The following is a 25,228-nucleotide window of genomic DNA, read 5'->3' as shown; positions in this document are numbered from 1 at the left end:
GAAGCGATTAATTTGTTACCTCTCATAATATCCTTACATTATCCAGCAAACAGGTAATAATATTACTTAAACTTATCAGGTAGAAGTTATTGTCCTGATTTGACACCAAATTCTCGGTGACTTACATGACAATGTGTGGCAGCTTGAAGGGAGAATTGAAAATTAGATCTTGGGAGTAAAAGGGTTAAGTAATAAAATGACGAACAAAAAAAAAGGAAGAATCAGCAACAAAAAAATTTTTTTTTTCATTGAATTTATTTATTGTCAGTCATATTCCACTACATTTTTTAAGCAACCGCGAGGAATCACAGACATGTGACGTTGTTTCCTATTATTTCCAGCAATATTTTGGCTCAAACTTAACACCGAAGCGTTATCGAAAACTCCGAGAATCTACGAAAAAGAAAACCATGACAAGCTTTTCAATACCTGTTTAACTCGGCTCAACTTTAACACAAGCATTTCCTAATTTTTCCATATAAATAATCCCTTATACCATCATCTTACACTACATCATTCATTTAACCTTTTTTTTTTTTTTCAAAACTATTTTTAAGCCTCGCATATGCCGTTGCGACTCCTACACCATACTAGAACTGACTCAAACGAAAATAAATAAAAATCAGATTTCTCGTGCTGATTTATCTTTGAATTTTAGTGCTCAAGCAAAAACATGAAGCTTTGCAATGCTATGATCAGCTTATGATCTGTTCAACAATGGTGTTCTCAATCGGCAGAACGGTTAATATCAACGGGGTCGTGACACAGAGTAATATCTTTTACCTTTTAATCTCACGCTAGAATGAACAGCGGAGTCTCAGAATCAACATGTCTTCCTTGATCTTACACGTGTAAAAAAATGCGCTTGCGATACAATTTTTTGATTCTTAACAAATGGCTTTTGAGAAAGGTTTCTGTCATGGCAACCACTGGCGCCCCAGTAGGAACTTGTGGGAATGTTCCACTTGATCCAGCAATGTCAAAGTGAGAGTAACAGAGTGGCTGGTTTGAGTCAATACCATGCTAGTATGGAAAATAAATAAATAAATAAATAAATAAATTTAACAGATAAATTCCATATTGCCGTGCGTTTGTTCATAATAGATCAAAAATGACGTCAACATGTGGTAAGGACAAAAGGGCCAATTAGGCGCAACCTTGTGTGTCACCAATGTTTTACCACATTTTGACTTCTCCTATACAGACCCACAGAAACACGGGATCTATTTGTTTTCTCAGATAAAGAAGCAAAATGTTGTTTCTGGTGACGTCATCTATGCACTTGTCCTCCATTATACCATAAGAGAGAACCGATCAAAATACGTATATTATTCTACTTATTATAAATATATTTAGTGATAATAAAGTACAATATATTGACTGTTCGATGTTTCAATCAAAAAAGAGTAAGGGATCTTCAAATCCAACCAATCGATGCGCGATTAGCAGCAGTGTACTCAATTGCAGTGAAGCTTTATCGAAGTAGCGCAGAAAGAAAACACCCTTCTTTGCAATGTAAAATTTGAATTCACCTTATCAAGTCCTGAGGCCCTGATGAGGAAAGCAGCTGGAAACTGATGTCCTCTGGGTGTTCTGCTGGATGGAGAGTTATTACACTGCAATACGTCTGCATACTCTGAATGGGCTTTGACGAAGTCGTAATCCTGAACAGAGGCAATAAATTTGTTAGCTGGGTTCCCTGTTTGTTTAGTTTCTCGCTCTTTAAGATGAAAGGACGCCCATGACTTGGAATATTCTGTGTTTATAGAGGCGAAGGTTTAGAATTTTTATTTTGGAACGAGGCTTGTGAAGTAACTGAGTGAAATTTACGTGAAAACCAACGAAGAGGAATATTGGTCCTTGAAAATCAAACAAAGAACATACACAACCTACTCCTATCTGTTTAATCTTACCGAGTTTTTTACACGGATTTGAAAAATTACAATGTTAAACAAACTTTTTGGCACAATTTTCTGTGACAACCGTGTAAGATTAAAAACGACTTAAGTTTAACCCTTGAAGATTCTACAAAAGAAATGCACACAAATAAATATAAATGAACCCTTCCTAACGCCGCAATATCCGTTTTCTCTGTAACTAGATGCAAACTGGTGGTGAAGTACGATACATGAGGCAGATGTGAAGGCAAAAGATAAGTGAAATTTTATCTTATTTGTTTTTTATCTGGTTTTAGTTTACCACTGCCTCACGTTTAACCCTTTACATCCTAACATCAGTGTGAATATTCTCCATACTGTTCTCTGTACATCTCCTAAGGTTCTGATGAAGAGAATTTTTTTAACAATCAAGTACTTCTTTAGTCAGTGACCACTTCCTTTATCCTCGTTACCTAACTGTGTGATTCAGGGGATAATACTGTTGGGATAAATTATATGTCAGTCACCGTCACTCTCAGGGGTCAAAGGATTTTCAGGATGCTTGCAATGAAGTCGTTGAAGGAGAATTTCAGGGAACCCACTCGCTTTTGCTTTCTCTTTTAGACAAAAAAGTCAGAGATTGAAAATTTTTGCCTGCCGCAAAGTGAGATTGCTTGCTTTAGAAATTCACTTAAATCATAATAGTGAAAAAAAGATTTTTAGGGTAACGACGACTTAGAACAAGATTAAGCTGATAATTTTAGTAATCAAACTTATCAAATACCTCTCTACGAACTGTCGAGATTTCAAACGGATCACCCATGTCATGTCCAGCTAGAAATATAAACAAACCAATTATTGAGTAAGTGTGACAACGACTAACAATCCACGCTAACTGAATTTTGTATTTTACAGTTCGCATGTTCTTGAACAGACTAGCATTACCAGGCTAAATGAGTAAAAAGTACTAACCTTTTTGGATATTTTGAGCAAACTTGGTACGAGCTGCGGGCCCATTGTCAATCACAATCTAATAAGCAAAACATGAAGGTAAATAAACGGCCTTGCCACACATCATGGACATGAAGTCAAAATTGTATGTACCACATCTGTTCTTTTTCCTATCTAAAGGCCTATTTATACTCAGCAAGTTTCCCCAATTCTTTTTCTTCCCAATTCTCTTCTTATCACCACTGGTCAATTATGGGGGATTTCAGGAACTGTACTTGACTGATAAAAGAAAACGTAATTCAAACAGCGTGGAACCGCTTTGGTGAGAAAGTTGACTGTATAACAGTAGTGGCAATTTAATTAGTACTTACTGAGTAGGCAGGACCCATAGCCAGGCGGGCATGGCCAGTGAGGGTGGCAATTGTAAGAATGTGTGTGGGAACTTTCTCTGCGAGAGCCTAAAACAAAACGACTACACATTTATTACTGGTACAACAATGAGACAATCACTGGGAAGTAAAGCGAGATTCAATTAGTCTCCTCGGACAGTGTAAGAATATAAAGAAAATGATAAAAGAAGGGAAGAGAGGAGGGAAGAAATTAAGGAGCAAAGGTTGGGAAAGGCAATAATGGAAGGAAGAGAGGAAAGAACAAGAAAAGGTGGAAGAAAAAGAAAAATTGTAGTACTCAGGCATTCAGATGTAATCACAAGCTGTTAAAGTTTGAAACGCTCTAAGGGTTTTAGGTTCTTCGATTTTTCCGCCCTCCACAAAAACCAAACACTCTAAACTTCAACTGAACCTTGTACAAATCAAGAAGATGAAGCGTCACACCCTGGTGTCGCCAAAGCTAAATTCTCATCTAGTTCATTTTATCAAGTTCTTTGTCGCTTTCTTGTTACTCTTTGATGAGTATGTTACATTTTTTTTATTTGCTTTATGTTTAAATTCACAATATTACCTTGAGTTTCATATGATGCACACAATCAGCCATTGCCATGCGACCCTCAGCATCAGTGTTACCAACCCTAATCCTGGCCCCAGCGGCAGAGGTTATAATCTCATCAGCAACATAGCCCTCTGAAATTGTACATTTATTTAATTTTTTCTGGTGATGAACTCGCATAATTAAATTTTGCTTTTCAAAGGATGATGACAGTAAAGAGAGGGATTCATAATTGAAAGTATAACTTAAAGAAGCATCTCCGTTCTTATCAGTACTAATATTGTTGATGTTGCTAAGGTTTAAGGTATTAGAGCTGATTGAAAGCGAAAGGACATTCAAGCCTTAGAAATTTAACTTTTCAATGTGTGAACACAGTTAATTTAACATGCGGCTAAGATATACCTAAGACGTATCATCACAGGAGTACTTAAAATGCAGTACCGGTATTTCAACTTGAGACACCATTTAGACTGTATGTGTTTCTTTACCTGCACCAACACTGTTGCGCACCATAGCCATTGTACCAAAGACTTTGATTCCTTTTGGTTTCAGAATAGCAAGAGTCTGAAAGATTAATTCTGAATCATCAATCACATCCTCTAGAAGAAAGTAAATTGATATAAAAAGGCCCTATGTTATGTAATATAAAAATAATTATAATATTGACATACCTGAAAAAACCCTGCCACTGCAGCTGCCCCACACTTATCCCTTAAAATAAAAAAGTACATGACGGAGATAATAATCTATCGCTGCATGCGAGCACGTTGCTGCCCTACATGCCAGTTAAGCGTAACGGGCATGAGTGAGTGAGTTAGTATACGATCTCATAAAGGTAAGAATAACAGTCAGCCTGACAAAACTATTTGTACAGGATTCAATAACATTCTTAAAGTTGTATAATTCGGGTCAGCATCTATAATTATAATAATAACCCTAAATCTAACCAGTCATACCAACAAGTTGTTTTCTACAGAGTTGCTCATGTTTCAGATAATAAGCCAACATACTCTGGATTGTTGTTGTTGTTTTTTTTTTTTCATGTTTAAAGCAACAGAAGCCATCAGATTAGGTGATCATTCTCTCAAAATTTCTATCAATTGAGGATTCTATGTAACTCGCAGTACCCTCTGATTGGTCCCCTTTTATATTCTATAACCACAACAGTGCTACAATTAATTAACATTCTCTATGCTGACAAGGACTCCAAGTCTTTAGAACAGACGGTCAATGCTGAACTGAACAATTTACATGACTGGTTAACTACAAATAAATTGACTTTGAATACAAAAAAATCAAATCTTGTAATTTTTCGCCCTAGACAAAAGAAAATCCGTTATCTTCCTCAAATAAGTATATTTGATAGTGAAAAAAAAAGGAGAATAAGCTCGGAACATAAGAGTTATATCAAGTATTTAGGTGTTTTAATCGATGAAATCTTTCTTGGAAAAACCATTTGGACTGTGTTATCACTAAAATAAGACCATAGGAATGATTGCTAAGCTGAGACACTTTGCTCCATCATCTGTACTCACAAATATTTATAAATCCTTAATTTTACCTTATTTAACTTATGGACTCGTTGCTTGGGGTAATGCGTCTAAAAACTATCTAAACAAAATTGTTGTTCTCCAAAAGCGAGTATTACGTTTAATCTACTTTGTTGATAGAAAAGAACGTGCAATCCCCTTATTTGTAAATGCGAAAATTCTGTCTATTACCTTCTTATATTATGAAGCTGTATGTGAATTAATGCTTGATGTTCATAACGACAGTACACCTTCTAAAATCACGAAACTTTTTTACGAGAACGTCAAACATCCATACATATAATACTAGCTCATCAACGTCACAACTCTTTAGCGTTAAGTACTCTAGGCTTACAATGCAAAAAAAGCCTTTTCGCGTGTTGGTGTCAAAGTCGGGAATGAGATGCCTAATGAATACAAATATTTATCAAAGAAATCTTTCAAAAAAGAAACAAAAAGAGCTCTTCTCAATATTCTAGAAAATGAAGATTCTTGTATGAAGCCTGATGAGATAATGCTAAAATTCAAACACAGCAAAATTGAATCAAATTAAACCAGTTCTACAATATTTTTCGTACACTTTCAAATGCTGTGACTTTTTCTCCTTTACAATGAACATCTACCATTTTCCTTTTTTTTCTTTTTTTTTTTGCGTATCTTTTTGTCCTTTTTATATTATATTTCTTCATTTCCGTTTTATTTCCAGTGTAATTAAATTAAGTAAGTAAAAAATAAATGAATAAATAAACAAATTTGTCCCTCCTTGATTAGCATTTGCTATCCGCGGGTCAAAGGAATATCTTGTGAAAAGTGTAACAAAAGTGTAAGTACATGCATGCTAAGGCCCATATTAAAAGCATCTTTACCTGCTCATCCCAGCCATAACCCCACCAGCCTTAATATCTGCACCACCTGTGTCATAAGTCACACCCTAAAACACAAAGAAATGGTTGTAAATAGTTAACAATTATGGTCACATCCTAACATATAATGACATACATCAGGACACAGATAAAAAAAAAAAGTTTGGAAAAGAATGAGCAAGAAGTGGAGTATCATGCAAGACTAGTGCTAATGGACCGGGTCCATCTACTATGACCAAAGGCAAAGTCAAATACTTCAAAGGGGCAGCACAAAGGAGTTTAGCCAAGATGCAATTGAGCATGGAAAACCTTGGAAAATGGCTAAACGACTGATAAGCACAAGTTTCTCTCTGGTACCAACCTTTCCAACCAGAAGGACAGTGTTTTGGATGTCACCTTCTCCCACGTACTCCAAGTTGATGATTCGACCAGTGTGTCTCTCAACAACTAAAATTGGTAAGCACACTGGTGTTTCAACAGAAAACATTTGACAAAAAGTTTTTTTAAACTATGGAGAATCTCTCTTCTTTGTTGTTTTTTTTTACATCTACTGAATAGTTAACTTTTTAATTGATTCATTCATTGTTAGATCTTGCCAGCTTAAAAGGAACATGTTTGCAGAAGTTCATTACCCTATATCCATTTATTTAATAAAATGTAATTATATTAATCTGGTGAAACCATGACGAAGAAAACAATTACTGCCATTGTTGTCATTATTTAGCAATAAATACAAAAAAATAGCATGAATGAGGTAGAAACATGACGGAAAAACTTTTTCCATACCAAATTTTTCTGATGACATTGAACAGACCAACAGCAACATGGAATCTGTATCTTAAATAGAATGACAAATTACTTACCTTTTGCACACCTATTGACGGCTGCATACAGTGGATAGTTCTTCTCAAACTCAGCTGGATCCTTAACAACTGTTACCTGAATTAAATCAGGAAGCATAAGATCGCAAAGGGATCTATGCAGAGGAACTACAAGTAAAGCTAAAGGTTTTGCAAGTTGGTGCCCAAGTTGTGCCCTTGACGTTTCTGAATACGTTTGGAACAATTCCTCAAGACCAAAAATTTGAAAACTAACAACTAAACATTGTGGTTGCTAAAAACTTTATTATAAAACAAAGTATGTCCAGGACAAATTAAAACAATCAAACCAGCTTACTTTAACTGGAGAACCCTCAAATAATTCACGAATGTACTCCTCCACCCGAGGGGCAGCCATTCTTTCAGGATCTGATCCACCAATGTCCTGACACACATACCTATGATACGGATCACACAACAATTGGTGAGATATAACCCACAGTTCTCTCTTTTGATTTTTGAAGGCACATTGTAGTCATTTTAATAATGATTGCAAGAGGATATCCATTGAGCACTGTTTCAGGTATTTGATCACCACGACAGTGACCTCAGAAAACTTAAAAGAATGTTTTCCAGTGAATTTGATGTCTATTGTCATGGTTTAATTTTGACTAAAAACCAATTAAAGGCAAAAAGGATGCAAAGTTAACAGTGAAACATCCCTCCCTTGTTGTGAAAAGGGGGATGTGGATGTATGACTGCAAGTATAGGTTCAGAGCCATGGCTTGAGAGAGAGCTTCACCAGTGACTAAAGCACAGGACTATAATTTTCTTATTGCCATATGCATAGTACACCATGATATGCTCACCTTCCAGAATCGATTGCTTTGATGTATTCCACATTGCAGCCCTAGAGATTGACATAGTTATGTGTATTTAGTATAACTGCACAAGTGATTATAGAAATGCACGCTCTCTGATTGATCGAGGATTGCATCATATCTCACTAGGTGCGTTAAATTTAAAAACGGCTGCCTTGCATTTTGTTAATATTTCCAAAGAAAGTGATGAATTTAATGGAAGAAAATTCAATTTCAAAGAGCACAAACACTGCCACTGACTTTATACATACCTACATATATATGTAATAATGAATATGAAAAATGTAATAAAGATAATAAAATCCCCTTATGAGTGAGTAAACACGACACAGACTTGTAAGGATGAAAGTATTCTCTCTCTGTTTTTTCCCTATCTCAATATACATTGAGCTCTACCTCTACGTATCGAGCACTGTAAAACGGAAAAATCAAACACAGACTTCTTATTCATACATATATATATATATATATATATATATATATATATATATATATATATTATGAGAGGAAAAAACGACGCAACTACATATCCCGACAAGCCTGTTTCGTGAATCGCTTCACTCTTAAACCCCTGAAGAGTGAAGCGATTCACGAAACAGGCTTGTCGGGATATGTAGTTGCGTCGTTTTTTCCTCTCATAATATTTATTCTACTCTGCTTCAACGTATTGAGCACTGTTCCACGCGAAAATCGACTTGCAGACTTCCTATATATATATATATATATATATATATATATATATGTGGGGGTAGAGTCTACCTTGGCATAAAGTGCTCAATGCTGTGGTAGCAGAGCTGAGTATATATAAGTGAAAGAATCAAAGAGGACGCATTGATTCTATGTTACTCTGAGTTTCGCGCCGAAGCGCTCGTCAGACAAACGAGCGCTTAGGCGCGAAACTCAGAGTAACAGAGAATCGATGCGTCCTCTTTGATTCTTTCACTTATATATATATATATGGGTCAAATAATGATACTTCTCTGTCTCCTAATCCAGCAGTCAAAGTGTAAATGCATCGAATTGCATCATTTACTGTTATATGGAATTTTTTATGAAAAAAAATCTTGGTTTGGAAAAAATTATTAAAGGCACTTTTATAATTTATTTGTTGTAGGCTGTTTAATTGTCACTTAGATACATAACTCGCCTTGATGTTCTCCATTGTGTTACTGCATTGTTCATTTATCAAACATTTTCACTCCCAACAATAATAGTTATGAGCTTTCTCTAATATCACGTTTTGGCTTGAAGCAAACTCCTGAAATTAATCTGCCTTTCCTAACTCTGCTTTTGACTGCTTTTTATGGTTACTTTCAAAAGCTTTAGGCTCGATAGCAGCCAGTTTTTTTTCTTCAATAAGGTGTCCCCATACGCTGATCTTTGAAAGCGCCAGAGGCCCTTTTTTGAAGACACTAATGTAATGTTAACAATAATTTTATTTAAATAAACTCACATCACCAAATAGTACCACTCCAAGGTGATCAACTTTTTGTTCCTTGTCTGGGAAAGCTTCTCGCAGTTCAATTGGCTAAACATGAGAGTCAGAATTGCTAATAAGAGCTTTGAAGGACCCTTGTTCTCTCTAAACTCTTCAGTCTCTTAATAAGACAAACCTTCCAAGGATTATGAAATGACAAGACAACTTGCTCAAGCAGACAATTCATTTCATATGAGGAGAAACTAAACAGTTGCAATATTAAAAGTAAACATTCTAGAGACTGTTGTAGATTCCCTGTACCTTGTTTGTTTTGGTATGCTTTTCTTTTAAACATAATTTTTCTTTCTTGTTGAAAAGTATTTTGATAATGTTATAAACTCACAAGTGTTTTGAAAGTAATTTTTCTTAGTAAAAATATACTATCTTTCTAAAGCAAAAGTTTTTTATTAGACCTCTCCTCCCCTTTCAGTCGGTCCCAAAGATAGCATTGTGGAGAGGTTCCCAAACTGTTTAGTAAAGCAAATGCCCCCTAAAGACATCTAGTACCCCAAAGCACAATAGGAACAATTTATTATTTGGAAAGGTAGACCTGAGGCAAATCCGAATGTTCAGATTGATTCTTACTTGGTCCGTATTTTGCAATAGGGACCGTTTCCACAGAAATGGCCATATTCTGAGTAACTGATTTTTGTTCATTAAATCCGGCAAATTCAAAGCAAACAAGTTTGGTCTGAGTGCCATATAATAAACCACTTACTGACCTTACTTACTCAAGCTGTACTGGGAAATAATGGCCCTCAGTCAGTTTAGTATGGACCTTGCTGCACTTGGTCCATACCGCCATAACCCCAGGCCAATATTTCCCTGTAAGGCCTTTATGCTTGGTTAGTACTAAGAAAATGTAACACTCAATTCAAAGATAAAATTTCCGAATGGATAGCTGAAATACGATCTGGATTTTTAGTTTTGGCAAATTCAAGGCAAATTCAAATACCAGTAATCAATACATCCCCATCCACAAAATGTTTCCTGTATGTCGCTCTTTGAAGTCGTTGGATTGTACATTACTGTGCCATTTTTCCCAAATAGAGCAAACAGAATTTAAGTAAAAGTTAAAACAAAGCATCTCTGGGAGTCATTTGACTATACCTCAAACTCAAAGCATAGATTTTTTGCAGTGATGGCTAAAAAAATCTCTAAATCACATGCTAAGTGATTCTTACCACATAGAGTGCATGAAGAGCTCCAAGAAGTGACACAGACCATGAATTTGGGAATGTGTCTTTTGAAATGGTCACCAGGAGTGGGCATCTGCTTCCGCCCTTAAGAGCCCTTTAGAAAATGATAAAACACCATAATTTATCGACAGAGTAACAATTTCAACTGAGCCTGCCCAGAGTGTCTGTGACAATATCATATCAGCTAAGGCTATAAGGACTCACAATACAGTTTTTTGCAATGCAGACCTTTAAAATGGAACAAAAAAGGTTTTTAGTGACATGCAAGCATTTGCTGTTGGTTTTTCAAAGCATCCAGTCAGAGTGACTTTATGGCCATCCTTACCGAGTTTGACAATATTAACGTGGAAAATAGCCATGGCGTTTTGTTTCCATGTGGAATGTCTTAATTTTCAAATTCCAGAAAGCTAAAAAAACAACTTTTCTTGGCACCCGCAAAATTGGGTGAATATTCTCTAGATCAACCGAGATTATTCTTATTATTATTATTATTATTATTATCTTTTTTTCAAATTAATCCAAAATGTTTGAAATTCAACGAACATTTATTTATTAGTTGCCAAAAGAGAAGTGAATGATTAATTTGTAACATAATCATATTACTGCACAATTAATGAGGCTCAGCCTTTCTCTTACATAGAAAATAAAATAGTTTTTATATTTCCAGCACACATTTTCACTCAAAGTTAAATAAAGGTAACTATTTTAAATTAAAACGCAAGTAGAGTGCTTCATTGTTATCAATGGTTGCCTTGAGGAAGGCGATTATTGTAAACGTTCCATTTTATTTTTTATATGTAATAAATCTTGACCAAGTATAACACGCACATCTCTTCTTTTCACCCACGAAATTCCCAGAAAAACAAAAAAAGAAGTTATATACACAAATGTGCATATACATATGGGAAAAAACACGTTGTACATAGTAAATCACCTTTTCATTCCATTCATTGCTGCATCATAGTATCGTCTCACATCATCGTAGTCCCTATTAACAGGGCCTGTCGGGGCATATACCTGAGTAGAGGTAATTTTTCAAATATCATTGTATGTTGTGCAAGATGCCATGGTCTACCAGATTAAGGGCTAGACTCCAGGTCCAGGGTAGCTTTGGGTTTGAGACCTGGACAGGTCATTCTGAGTCGTTCTTGGGCAAGACACGCTTATTCTCACAGTACCTCTATCTTCCCAGGGCTATGATAGGTATTAAGAGCAACCTTTCAGGGAGGCTTAACAGATGCTGATAGGGAAGGAGCTGAGAAATGATCTGCACTGGACTGGCATCCCATTTAAAAGTACTAATATTCTTACATCTGGCTGCTTCATGCTACAAACAGAAGGATAAGCTCCCCTTAGATGGATCACTTGGAACAAGAGTAGACTTTTCATGGAAACAACAATTTTAGAACTCTTAGGGAAGAAAGTTAAAAATCCACTGGACCTTTACAAACTGTTCTTCTTTTTTAACATGATTATGGGTCACTGCACGGATCATTCATATAAACAGAGTGCAGCTCCACGACTAAATTTTTTATAGGTTCCTAGCACCTTATTGAAAATTTCCGTAAGCTTACCATTGGCAAGTCTTGGTCACAGAAAAACACCAAGGTCTCAACTCCAACAGCTTTATCCACCTAAAAAATTATGTCTAAAACAGTTAGTGAGGTAATTTTGTCATGAGATTAAATTTCAAATAGATTTTCAAAAGTAATTAGGGATTATATTGGTCTTATTTATTTAGCTCAAGCCAAATAGTTGTCCATCAGGCTCTCATATGATCAGTCAACACCTACATAATAATTTAAAAGGAATGTTACTCTATGGATGTATCAATACCTTTGCAGCCTCCAAAATAGGAGTCTTCAGGAAATCCCATGCGGGGATACTCCAATCAAGATCTTCACACACAAGGACATAGTAATCAAATGTACCTTGCTTAGGACCATTGACAGGAAAAACTGGACATGGAAGCCTACAGAGATACAGATGCAACAATGATGTTACTGTTTTAATATCAAATTTGTCTAGAGACTTAACTAGTTTACAAGTGATTATGGGACATATGAGGCTTCTTACAAATTACATCCACCCTTTGTGGTTCAAAATTTCTTAAACCACTTTAATTCAATTTAAGTTTCTATGTCTAAGATAATATTATGTTTCCATACAAACTATAAAAGAAAAACCAAAATTAAAATAATTTAACAAATTTTGAATGGATAAAAGATTTTAACCATAAAAAAGACAAGCAAGCAATAAATTAAACAAATTGTTTTTTTAGAAGCTAAATCATCAAGACAAAGAGCACCAATGTGAAAAACATCGAGTACTGGAAATGCAATAGCTTTTGCTGAAAATGGGCAAAAACTCTCAAATTATACCAGAACTTAAATGTTCATGTTTTTTTAAGATAATTTATTTAGAGTTCCAAGGACCCAAGTTATATATATTTTGCTTTTAAATGGTAACGATATCAGTGATGCTTTAGTTTTCCTTACATAAGAGATGGAACTGAACTTCTTCGCAAATATATGTGCTGAGGCTATTCCTCAACAAGTCGTAAAGTCCATTCCGCAGTTCATTATTTTCTATAGATACGTAAGACCATGATGCCTTGATAGCTTATTCTTCTCCTTTACATTTTCTTTCAATCGCATGTGGTGGAGCTAGTTTGCTCTGGAACTGTGATTTGTCTTTCTTGTTTCCCACCTTTCACCATATGGTAAGTTCGGATAGTTTCCGGACATTGGTGTAATAATTTGTGCTTATTTATGTTGTTTACGACCTCAACTTGAGAATCGTCGATTTTAATCATAGGAAACCGCTATCTTTCAAGATTTGTGTCATGTCGCAACGAAGAATTCTCTACGGAAGGTTAGAGTCGCTGGAAAGATCTCGCAAGGGGCATTTGTTGTCCGTTACGAAAGCGTGTAACGCGCTAGATAAAAGTCTTGAGGATTTTGGAAATGTTATTAAGGTACGAATTCAACAAACACAAGTTAATAACGCGTTCCTGAGCATGCTGAGATAAATATGATGATTTGCTTGACGCTTCCTGTAAAAAATATCGGAGTGTTTTGAGTGACTGCGATACTCAACCGCCAGGGCACAAGCTTACATGATAAGATTGAAAAATTTTGTTATTGATGCTGCCGAATTTTACCATAACCAAATGGCTGAAGAAGTAAACGAGAAAGGGAATCATTCCCAGCCGGAATCTGTGAAATCCGGAAAAAGATAAGCCTCAAGGTTGAGTGTGTCTGGTTCGAAAACCCATGAAGCTAAAGCCCTCGCTGCAAAGGCAGTATTGATGCAACAACAGGCTGGAGAAAGAAATAGAAGGGCAGTTGAGTTGGAGGTGAAAAGGGTTGAGATGGAGATCAAACGAACGCAATTGGAACGGCAAAATAGACTTGAACTAACCAAACTGGAGGCTGAAAGAGTGGTTGCGGCTGCAAGGGATCAAGTAGAACTAGCCAAGCTAGAGGCGTTTCTGTCAGAACAAGCAATGTCTGAACTGACTATCCAACAGGAGGGTGCTAAGGGGTCTCACAAAGTTGAAAAATCTCCTGCAAAGGACAATCTGATGCAACTTCTCCGAGTGCCAGTCGCTTCTCTGCCTTCAGTGATTTCTTGCAGTATTACTCCTGTGTCAGTTATAAACCACCCCTCACGTCTAAACCTGCAGTAGAAAACCCTGCAGGCACTACCTCCATGAATGAAGCCGGAGGAATCTGTGTTAGTGATCCACTTGTCGTTCAAAAAAGCAACTTAATCCAGCCGTTTATAAGAGAAATGTGTCTAAGCCCGTCAAAGGTGATCGCTAAAATGAGTCCAATTCAAACCCGTAGACTTCTGTGACGTTCTCTACAGTCACGCCCAATGTGTCCAGTGCAACTGTGAATGAAAGCCTTGCACCTTCCTCGATGGAAAGGACGAGTGCTTCCCATGATCTTCCTCATGTGCCAGTCCAGAAGTTTGATGGATCACCACAACAATACCCTGCCTTTTGCCAGAGGTTCAAACAAGTGGTTGAGACGAAACCACTTGACGATGCTGTCAAAATGACCCAACTATTACAATTTTTAGAGGAACCTGCGCTCCTTTCAGTTTCGCGGTACGAGTACGACGATTACGATTTCGCTATGCCCTCAAACTATCTCAAAGTTACCCTAAAGATTGCTTGAGAAGGAAGAACCTAATGATTAATCGACAACAGACAGCACAGCGCGCACTAACAGGAGATGGGGTGGTAAAAAACACGCAGAGCTACCTTCGATGTAAAATTTGCGCTTCAGTAAGACATCTACCTAAAATGGATAAGTCTGTGGTTCAATACTTGCCTCATTTTCTTCTCCTCGAACATCTCGCCTCGCAAACCGAAAGTACTGCAAAAGCGGCGCAAACAACTCGAAGGGTCACGTGCTTGCGTGTGATTACCCTTGCTACCTCGTGTAAAATTCATGATGCAAACTGTCTCAAATAGGACCCTCCCCGTAGAGGTCGAGAAATTCCTACAAGTGCATATTCATTCATAATAAATCGGATTCAGCGAGAAATAATGCTATGAGTAATTACCAAGCATTTAATCGAAGGTCCCCTGAAGCCCTGAGTCAAAAGCATTTAATTAGTTCTGACAGTAATACCGCTGAATCATTCACTAAGATCACTTGAGTAACGGGAATGATCTCCAACCTAAGGAGACTTTACTTGTTAACCAATTCTCCTTTTCAGTTACAAAGGAAACTTATAAAAATAAGTATGGACAATATGTATACTGTTTCTAGGGTGTAAAAGATCGATCATGTCACTTTACTTTCCGGAATGAGTTGTCACATTGTTGCATGGTCCTTATTTCAGAATATCACACAAAAATATGATAAGTTGATGGAAGCAAATGAGATATTTTTTTCCTTGGCTGTAACCGCCCCCATGCGGAAGTCGTTTCGTTTCTACAATTCAACAGGGGAGGACTTACCAGCAGGATTGCCTGCTGGCAAGTATTCTTCTGACTTGTTGAAAGCTTGTGAAGATCACTTTAGCAGAATTTACCCGGACTTTGTTAACGCTATAAATCATGAAACTGTCGTGTGTCCGCTGGCATTTTCTTTCGAATACATCCCTCCAACGGGAGAGACTACGGGAGCAATTCCCCTTACTGAACTAGCGTAGAATGGCTATTGTTCTTGTGACATTTACTTACAGTTCAAGAAGACGCATAGGTCTGTTATAACGCTTATTACTATTCATGGAGCCCAGAAAGAAGCTTTTTTATTGGTTGCTATGAACGCGCGGCAATACTCATTAACTTGAATGTGGCGGCAAACTGAACAATGGCTTTAGTGCGCTATTGTTACTCCCTTTGTTTGAATGACCACAACCCGCTTTTGTTTCTTCCTTTGTTTGAATAAACTCGGCGTTGTTTGTTTCGCAAAAGTTTGACTCCGACGCATAATTATAAGTTTCGCTAAGGTTTTGTTTCGTCAAAAGGAGGTTTTGTTTCGCAAAAAGTGAACTTGAAACGCAACGCCGGAAACAAAGCGAATTTTATAGTTGCCGCTCGAGGAAGACGATCATGTGCCGTAAAAAAAAACTAATCATTCATAATCGAGCTCACAATAAAGTTTTGCCAATCAAACAAAATTGCACGTTTGGGTATCGAACGATGAATTATCGAAATCAGGAGAACTTTCATTCGATTGATGCGTTGGGCTGGTTATTATCTCGATTTTGTTTGATTTGGTATGTTTTACTTCACTTTACTTTCAGTTGAAATCGGACTACAAGTATATGCCAGTCTTGAGTCTCGATCGCGAAGAATCGTGATGTTTTTACGAAAAAATGCATGAAACTCTATAAAGATTGCCAGGTTTCAGAGAAGGATTTAGGGGCAGGAGGAGAAGGGGAGGGGAAGGAGGAGAACTGAGGATTCACATAAAGAAAGAAAGGTTCGAGTCCAATACTCAGTCTTTCGACAAACGTGCTCTTAAATAAACGAGAAATAGAGAATTTCCGTTCTTGATTGCTTGGATTTCCCGCCAAAATCGCCTGATGCTTTCGCTAAACGCTTTTCCTACCCGCTCTTCAGCGGATGCCATTAGTTGGTATCCAAGAGGCAAGATGCTTCGCTGGAGTAAGTTAAATACTTTACAGGGCTGACCATAACTATCTCGCCATTTGAACGCAGCCTCTCCGTTTATTTGAAGATAAAACATCGGGTTGTTTTCTTTCACAAATGGAGGCACTATATGTACATGTAACGGATTGATCGGGTTGTCAACGAGCTCTGAAAAGAGCTCCCGATCGCTGACGTTTTCCATGACTTTATCCATTGCGCGATATGATCGGCTGTTTGAATAAACCAGCTGCTTTACTTTACTTACTTTTAAAATTCGCGGTAATAATGAATAATTTTACAACTGAATGATTTTTATGAATGGTCTATTATTTAGTCTTGGTGACCATTGTTATTCAATCGAAGGCTTAAAACAATAGCTCGCACGCTCAAGACGCGCCATTTTCAAACGCGAATTCAACCAGCAGTTTTCAAAATGAAAAGGATAGTGGTTCCCGTTGACCAATTTGTAAACTTTTTGCAGATTCTTGATGAGAAAAGATGAATTTTCCATAAACCGTGCGTGGGTTGGCGAAATTCAGTAAAAGTTTTCAGAAATTTGCTTTGGAAAACGGACTCCATACAAAAAAAGGTCAATTTTCCTTATTTTCAAGTGCAAAAGGATACTCCTTCCACTTGTTCAATCTTCTTTATTTTAGTCTTAAATTGTTGATACAACATTCCTCTTCAAAATTCCGTGCGTGGATTTTAAGATTTTTAATTCTTGAAATCAGGAGAGCAAGTTTTATCAACGCTACTTGGCCAATTATGGCCCTTTCTTCTCTAATTTTGGGCTTTTCAGAGCGCGTATTTGGGTTGTATCCTCGTGTACCGGTACACAAAAGAAGGAAACATTAACGAACTGCGTCATAACTCCATGTATGGTTATGAAAACAATAAGAATTCCCTCGTGTACCGGTACACGAGGACAGCCCCCGTATTTGCGCTTCGGTGATCATGAATATTTAATGAATGTCACAGCATTCTGCCCTATGAATCGAAAGGGAATATTGACGGAGATAGCGCCGAATTCCAACTGTTCTACGTACTGGGAAAGTTTGGGAATGAAACTAACTAACTGATGTTCGTTGTACTAAAATAAAATTTGCTAAGTTCCGTCAAAAAATATTATTCACTAAAAGGTGCCTCTTAATCGTCCGACTAATTTGAGGAAAATAAGCTCTGACGACGCCGAAATCGACTTTGCGATTGTGCATCGTCATATTGGCGTCGTTCTCATCGAAGGTCAATCAACAAGAAAGTTTTCTAAGTCACTTCAAGGGAAAGCATGAAAACAGCTTCAAGCTGGTGAGCAAAAAATTTGGGCTCTTTTGCAAGTTGATCAGAGTGAGGAAGTTTCTATTCCTGTCTATAAGACAATTGCTATGCCAAACGTAAGCGAACCTGGTCGAAGAAAGCAGCAATATTAATATAGCACCTTTCATATAATATTTGTCACTTTGGTGGTTAGGCATTAATCATGAGATAAAATACGAATGGAAGCTTGTTTTTGTTCAGATAGGCAGTGGTTTTCTTTATGAAATAGAAACAGTTCTTCAAACAATAATTAAAATACATATGAAAGAGAAAGCGGTAGTCCCAAAATTTTCGTATTTACGGAATAACAATCCCTCATACTCGTGGATAGCCAATGTTAACTAGGAAAGGCCAGTCTGTTGAAAGCTAACATCCAATATTCAATAAATATGAAACATTTGAAAAGGAAAACATGACGAAAAGCATTCAAATGGAAAATCGAAAGGGTGCGGCTTCCGTGTTTCGCGTTTGTTCAATCTAACTCAAGCTCTTGTTAACTATAGGCAAAGACAAGCTATACTATTGATTGCTCGATTCTTTCAAGGCACACTTGACTAGAGACGCATATTTTTTGTTGCTATGCCCTCAAACTATCTCAAAGTCACCCTAGAGATTGCTTGAAGAGGAAGAACGTAATGATTAGTCGACAACAGACAGCAAAGCGCGCACTAACAGGAGATAGGGTGGTAAAAAACTCGCAGAGCTACCTTCGATGTAAAATCTGCGCTTTAGTAAGACATCTAGCTAAAATGGATCAGTTTGTGGTTCAATACTTGCCTCATTTTCTTCTCCTCGGACATCTCGCCTCGCAAACCGAAAGCACCGCAAAAACTGCGCTACACAGCTCCGTCGTGACCCGGAAGGACTGCATTAAATATTCAAAACACTAACGTCAGACGAAGTCTCCGAAGAATTTTCGGCAAATATTTAATATAGCGGCCGAAAGTTGCTGCAGTCGATTTCCTAGTTCACATTAAAACTATGTTCTTCTGCAAAGAGTTACCATTCTGTACGGTAGGTTTGAAGTTTCCATGAGTGTTTGTTTTCATAAGTTTGTAGCGTGTGAAGGTTTTGTCGTGCATATCGTATAAACGAATATCTTTTGCCGTCGCTCAGAGAGGTCCCTACGAGTCATCCCTTGACGGCGTCGACAAAACCCGGATCGGATTGGTTACCCGTGGTGACACCGTTTTCCGCGAAAAACGGTGTTACCCGTGGTGACACCGTTTTCCGCGAAAAACGGTGTTACCCGTGGCAACACCGTTTTTCGGAATAGTTCTAAAATTAGATTACTCAGACGAAAACAAATCGGTAACCAATCGCCGCTCAGATTCACGATCAAGTGACATGTTACTAAGGAAACAATAATATAGTTAACATAGCATTCGAAAGCCGAACAAGACTGAGTCTACTAAAGCAATGGTTCCCGACTGGAACTTGCGATTGTAGTTTAAATTGTTCGCATGGAAAGATAAAATTTTGGACCGATTTTAGATTTGAAAAATGCAAAGGCTATCTTCTTTTTTCGCGGTCTCAATAATTTCCATTCGTATTGCTTTGCTTTCTTAGCGGACGGCGAAGCCCCCAGGTTTTTGAGCGCTCGTCTCGGTTCGTTCCAACCATATATCTGTGCGAAAGAAAAAAGCTTATTTCACTGATACTGTTACTTCGCTAGTGAATAGTCCAAATAACAAACTGCTCTAGCCCATTGGCGAAAAGGAGGATGAAATCGTAGCGTATTTCCAGCGCGAAACCGTGTAAATGGGAGGGTTGCTTTGAATAAAAGCTTCTCGAAACATGTAAGTTGGAAAATCCAAACTGCTACGCACTTAACGTACCTCCACGGCCGCATCCACTCCTTCCTCTTCCATTTCTGATTTGACCAGAGAAAGCCTTCTCTCCACTTCTCCGAGATATTCCTCTCTGCAAACGAATGCCAAGCCTCAACGTAGATTGTAAGCGCAAATTAAAACTTGTTCTGGACCGGGAATACGCAAGTCAAGAGGAAATATACAAAGAGAATGTTGAACCAGCATTGAACCTATTAATGACACAGACAGAGCGAATAAACAATTTGTCTCCTTCAATTGCAAACGTGCTTGGTTATACTCCAACTTATTGTCATCAGGGAACACCAACAGGGACTGAAAACATTCTAAAGCTAGAAAATGTCCTAGCCAGAGTGCAAGACGTTTTGTGGAGGAAACCATGAGCAAGACTTTGTTTCGATGAAAAAACCTCAATTAAGAGCAACATGACATAACCTTAGTTTATTTCGGTCAAAACATATGGAAAAAAAATTCCATTGATAAATTAATGTATGGAAAACAGTAGGACAAATTTGTTTGATAACATCTTTTGCAATGTTGAAAATTATCTAATTTAGAACATAAGAATAACCACATAAAACTACTTCAGTCAAGGCCAATCAAGATAAATAGATAAAGTAAAAGTGAGGACATAATGAAAATGATCATATTATTTCTTACTTTTGCAGTGAGAAACTAAAGCTTAGACCCAGGACTTAAGTGAAATGAGGTACATTATTAACACCCAAAGCCATGGTCAGAGCAGTAACACAGTTTCATGCAACAATAACAATGATGGAAATGATGATCCAAATATGCAGAAGGAAATGTACAGTGACTGAACATAAACTTCATTATCATAATCTTCCACAGTAAATTTCCTGCTCAGCGTCCATATCCTGTTTGAGTTCATTCACACACTTAATTGAAGACACAGAAAAAATTTGCTTTTAATTAAAGAGGAAATTTCCTTAAAAATTATTAATGTTAATTTGAAGCACAGCATTGACATTTTCATCAGAGACAATTGGAATTTACTTCTCTGCTCTCTGGAGATTCTCTAATTTAGTAGCAATCTTGATGTCCTCCCCCTGAGCTCCATCTTGTCCAATTTTTAACAAAGGTGTAATTTGAACTTCAGGTCTTGGCTTTTATACTTCCACAAAGTGTTCAAGTGACAAATGTTGTTTATTTTTCTTCAGTACAAAGGTATTTGTCCTGAACTATGCCACAGAGGGAAAGATGCTATATGGGGCTTCCTGTGAAATATTTGTAAAGAGGCATTTAGGAAATATTAAAACAAAACAAAATAAACAATTTGGACAATCCAAAAGAATAACATATTTATGACATTATATTATATTGAAGAAGAAATTTTCAGTTAACTTTGAGACAGAAGTGCATGAATATACAACATGGTTACTACAGCCATAGCTTTATGAAATTCCCTGAAAATTTTAAAATTTCCCAAATTGGCTCTAGTGATGACCTTCAACCACCCCTACAACCATTCTTTCCACCCAAATATTTATTAATATGATTTCAGTGAGTCTCATACAAGGCAGATGAATATATAGTTCCTTGACACAACATGGAAAATGCATTGATTTTTTTGGAAACCTACCACCTGCATCTCTTAATTTTCATGAAACTATATTTAAACAATCCAGTACATTTGTTGTCTGCTTTTTCTACATTACAATTCAATCTAGGATTTGATAGATGAAGGAAAAGCCATTATGTGGATATGCTACAGTACATACCACTAAAACCAAATCATATTTTTTGTTTTATGAAAACCAATTTATTTACATTTCATGTCTATAAAAACCTACTTAAAAACTTGAATTGGTAAAAAAATCATAATCCTAAATTCTCTGAAAAATATACATTTTCTCTGACTTAAAGCAAAATTTCCTAACTTTTCCTTGACCTTGGAGGACCTTTTTTTCCTGACCATTTCCTGACTTGTGGCAAGATAAAGTAAAACCTGTACTTGAGCCAAGTTGCCCATCAAGCCAGAGTTTAGCTTTTGCATGAAGCAACTAGACACCAAACCAAAATCAATCCTCAAACGGAGAATAGCATTATAATTATTGGTACATACGGTGAGTAATAACAAATAATCAGTGACCATTTTGAATTGGGTACGAAAATCTTTGATTTAGGACTCTATTGGTGGAGTTTTTGGTTTAGATACAAGTGACCAGTTCTTACTTTTGAAACTAGTGTCTGATTTTTCCATTTTAACACTCATATCCGATTTTTTACTTTAGACATTAAAGGACACTAGAGTGCAATTTTTGATTTTAGACACTTGTGTGCAATATTTGTTTTTGGACACTGGTGTCTGATTTTTTATTTCTGTCACTTCTTTCGGATTTTGCTTTTGAACACTAGTGTCTACTAAGTAACAGATCAAGGATGACCTCAAAATGTGGTTAGAACAAGAAAGTGACAAACAAGGCCCAGCCAATTGTATCACTGTTGTTCCTGTTGTATTTTAACATCTCCTGTGATCTGTTACTGACCTGAATATAATTGTTTTAAATCATAAAAAAGCAAAATACTGTTAATTGTAGCATCATAGATAAGAACCAATCAAGTTCAACTTATCGTATGAAAACAAATAGATTAGAATCACATGACGTCTGGAGGTACAGTGTATTTGTGTTGAGTGCACTGCACACTTTCTGCTCCAGTCGTTTTTTTGGTAAACAAGTAAAAAAAACCTCATGGCGTAAGTTTGCCTTCCAACACCGTTGAGAAAGAAAACAAAGAAAGAACTGCTCCAATGCGAGCATTACAACATGTTGTTTTAGATCACGCGTTATCTATTTAGTTCCTACATGTACTGTAGAATTGCATAGAGCTTGTTTGAAGCCTCATCTAATACCCGACTGAGGCCTGAAACAACGTTTCGAAAAGAGTTTATCCTCACCACCAAAGAATGGGCGAAAAAGATCCGCGATAGACAACCTCAGGAAGGTGATTGGGCGACAATACGTAGTTATCAAATGTAACAAATTGTGCAAAAATACTGTTTACATGTAGGATCGGTTTACACGACAAATTGTTCCTGTTCTTAGTCCGACGTTTGTACCAAGTCCGTAGTCTGCAGCTTCGTTTTTTATGATTAAAGACATGACTCAAATTCTTATAGCTTTAAGATTATCGCGCTCAAATAAAGGTTAAATTAATGACGATCATGTTTATTCCTTACCCATAACGTGTCGTGGAACTGGCTGTCCCACGTGGTCTACATTTCAGAGTTTTTCATCCACTGTGAGGCCATTTTCCTATCTGAACACCATCAAACAAGAGCCAAAATGTATTGAAACGCAACTGTTATTTAAGCTGCTGTTTTTGCTTCAGCTTGGGAAACAGAATGGACAGTTTGCATCCATCGTTCACGACGTAGCAAAAATCCAATTTCCTCGTTAACTAGTTCCAGTGTTTTTCGTCCTCTACAGAAAATGCGTTACGCAAGGTTCGTCACGTAACGTGAAATAATATTTGAATACGTGAAATATATTTGAATACAAATAAATTTCTAAATAACGAGGGGAAACTGCAGGAACTGACTATAATCTAGCCCAATCCAATCAACTGGGGAGTCCATATAACTTGTCTCAAATTCTTTTTGAAGATAGAAGGGAAACTACTGGAAAGAGACAAGTTATTTTCAAATTCACGAATCTTGACTGGAGTAGTACAACTTTCTTCGCAATTCCCTCGAATAACATTTAAATTGAGAAAATTGAACTATAAATATGATAGGAAAATAGATATTGAACACGGATGTATAAAGAAGATTTAGACGAATTACCTGTTACCCAGATACAAATGGGGTCTATTATTATTATTTTTTGGTACTAGTACAGGCATAAATGGGTTAAGATTGCTTATCATATCTCTTTAGCAAGCTCGGTTAATACATTTTTTATTGTATTTTTCAAAACAGACATTGGTAGGGAACAATCATGGAAATTAAAAAAAACGTTCGACAACCTTTATTTCTCCCGAATCAACTTCTAGACGGTGAACAGTGTGCAGTGACGGCGAAAGATGTGCTGATTTAAATAGAGCATAATGATGGTGAATTGTGCGTAGTTTAAACGAAAGATGTGTGATGACGGTGAATGACACGCAATTTTAGTGAATGATGCACAGTGACAGAGAATGACCTGTAACAACAGTGCGCAATGATTTATAATGACGGTGAGTGATATGCAATGACGGTGAATGATGTTCAGTGACGGTGGATGAAGCGTAATGATGTATAATTATGGTGATTGTTTCATGACTTACCTGTGACAAAGTAGACATAATAATTCTCGAGACAAAGCTCGCTGGTATTTGCGAATGAATCGCTGAGATTGATAAGGATTATTGTTTTATTTTAAGTGCTCAGATGATTGTCAGAGTAACTACACCTTAAATCAGGGCCCGCGCAGCAACTTTGTGGGGCCAAAGACGAGCTTGTGAGTTTGAGCCAACTAGAGGTGTGGGGGGGGGGGGGGGGCAGGGGGGCATGATGCTTAGCCGATTTATTAATAGGAGAAAAAGTTTATTTCCAAATATCCCTTGCGATATCTATCAGATTCATTATTGCTTCATCGACATATCACATATCCTCTACAATGTACAACTGACACAAACCTAATTTAGTGATGTTTTCGGGTATATTAAATTAATATAAAACAGCGAAGGGTAATTTGGTAGTGGCAGGTATTTACTGTACATTGCATTCTTTGACGATACCAAAATTTCACTTTCTGCTGCAGTTACGGTCAGTAAATTCGTTGGCAATGTCAAGAAGGGAAAGTCTGTCTTTTCTTTCTAACTGTCTGGTAGCGATAGGTTGCTAAACCGTTCTTGGGTCATTGTTGACATTCGGAGAGAAACGCTCCCTTAAAGTCTCCAGCCTCATGTCGATTTCACGTACAACTATCCCTGTTAATTGTGGTCTCCCCACTGATAATACTGTGGTAAAATGCTGAGATTGGTTGTCTTCAAACACCGATTATCTTCTTCATAGTATAACCCTGAAAAGCATGCACAGTAAACGCATATTATAAGAAGTCATGCTCATGATGTGAGTCGAAGGTAAGGCGTGGAAACTAGGGCACATTTGCTGTCCGAGAAAAGATATGACAAAGGGCCGAGTCTGCCCTCATTTTTTAAATACTGGGAGAGAGGAAATGAGAGCAGAGTTGTGAGAGAGGTGCTTGGAGCGGTTAAATCTGATGCATAGCAAGGGTTTTTGGTGTTCGATTCCGTCTAGAATTGTTTTGTATTACAAGAGGACAAGGTGCTTCTACGATCAATGCTTGTAGTGTGAATCAACCGCCAAAAGTTCTACCCTTTCATACGATTTCAGGTCATCACATTTGTACTTTTGGGTCAGAGAGGATGTCAAAGGGCATTATAACGTCCATAACATGT

At 37.1% G+C, this 25,228-nt stretch overlaps 2 protein-coding genes across 5 annotated transcripts in view; both read right to left on the bottom strand.

Annotated features, from left to right (window-relative positions):
* Positions 1-269: 269 nt before the first annotated feature.
* LOC131789228 (putative aminopeptidase W07G4.4) lies at positions 270-23,201 on the bottom strand. 4 transcript variants are annotated; one of them, XM_066160925.1, is made up of 21 exons: positions 23,004-23,201; positions 20,819-21,039; positions 12,377-12,512; positions 12,115-12,174; positions 11,475-11,557; positions 10,526-10,634; positions 9,318-9,392; positions 7,853-7,893; positions 7,342-7,441; positions 7,029-7,104; positions 6,527-6,612; positions 6,169-6,233; positions 4,445-4,484; positions 4,262-4,337; positions 3,789-3,907; positions 3,200-3,286; positions 2,850-2,907; positions 2,662-2,711; positions 1,533-1,664; positions 893-1,023; positions 270-715 (listed from the first exon to the last, which is right to left on the bottom strand). In XM_066160925.1, exons 4-21 carry the CDS (start codon positions 12,115-12,117, stop codon positions 712-714), a joined length of 1,335 nt encoding a protein of 444 aa, XP_066017022.1. In that variant the 5' UTR covers positions 12,118-12,174; positions 12,377-12,512; positions 20,819-21,039; positions 23,004-23,201; the 3' UTR covers positions 270-711. The 4 variants fall into 4 exon arrangements, with proteins under 4 accessions (XP_066017022.1, XP_066017027.1, XP_066017016.1 ...); XM_066160930.1 differs by lacking the exon at positions 20,819-21,039; XM_066160919.1 differs by lacking the exons at positions 20,819-21,039; positions 23,004-23,201 and adding an exon at positions 18,750-18,831.
* Positions 23,202-24,358: 1,157 nt separating this feature from the next.
* LOC131789335 (myoferlin) overlaps positions 24,359-25,228 on the bottom strand; it is a 42,695-nt gene continuing 41,825 nt past the window's right edge. Inside the window, exon 55 of the mRNA XM_059106432.2 lies at positions 24,359-24,828. Within this exon, the coding sequence (XP_058962415.2) occupies positions 24,796-24,828 (33 nt within the window). The 3' untranslated portion in view covers positions 24,359-24,795. The remainder of the gene's footprint in view (positions 24,829-25,228) is intronic.

Source organism: Pocillopora verrucosa, chromosome 1, assembly GCF_036669915.1.
Source record: "Pocillopora verrucosa isolate sample1 chromosome 1, ASM3666991v2, whole genome shotgun sequence".
NCBI lineage: Eukaryota > Metazoa > Cnidaria > Anthozoa > Scleractinia > Pocilloporidae > Pocillopora > Pocillopora verrucosa.
The sequence above is the reverse complement of the archived record's forward strand: the minus strand, read 5'-3'. Positions and strand labels throughout refer to the sequence as shown.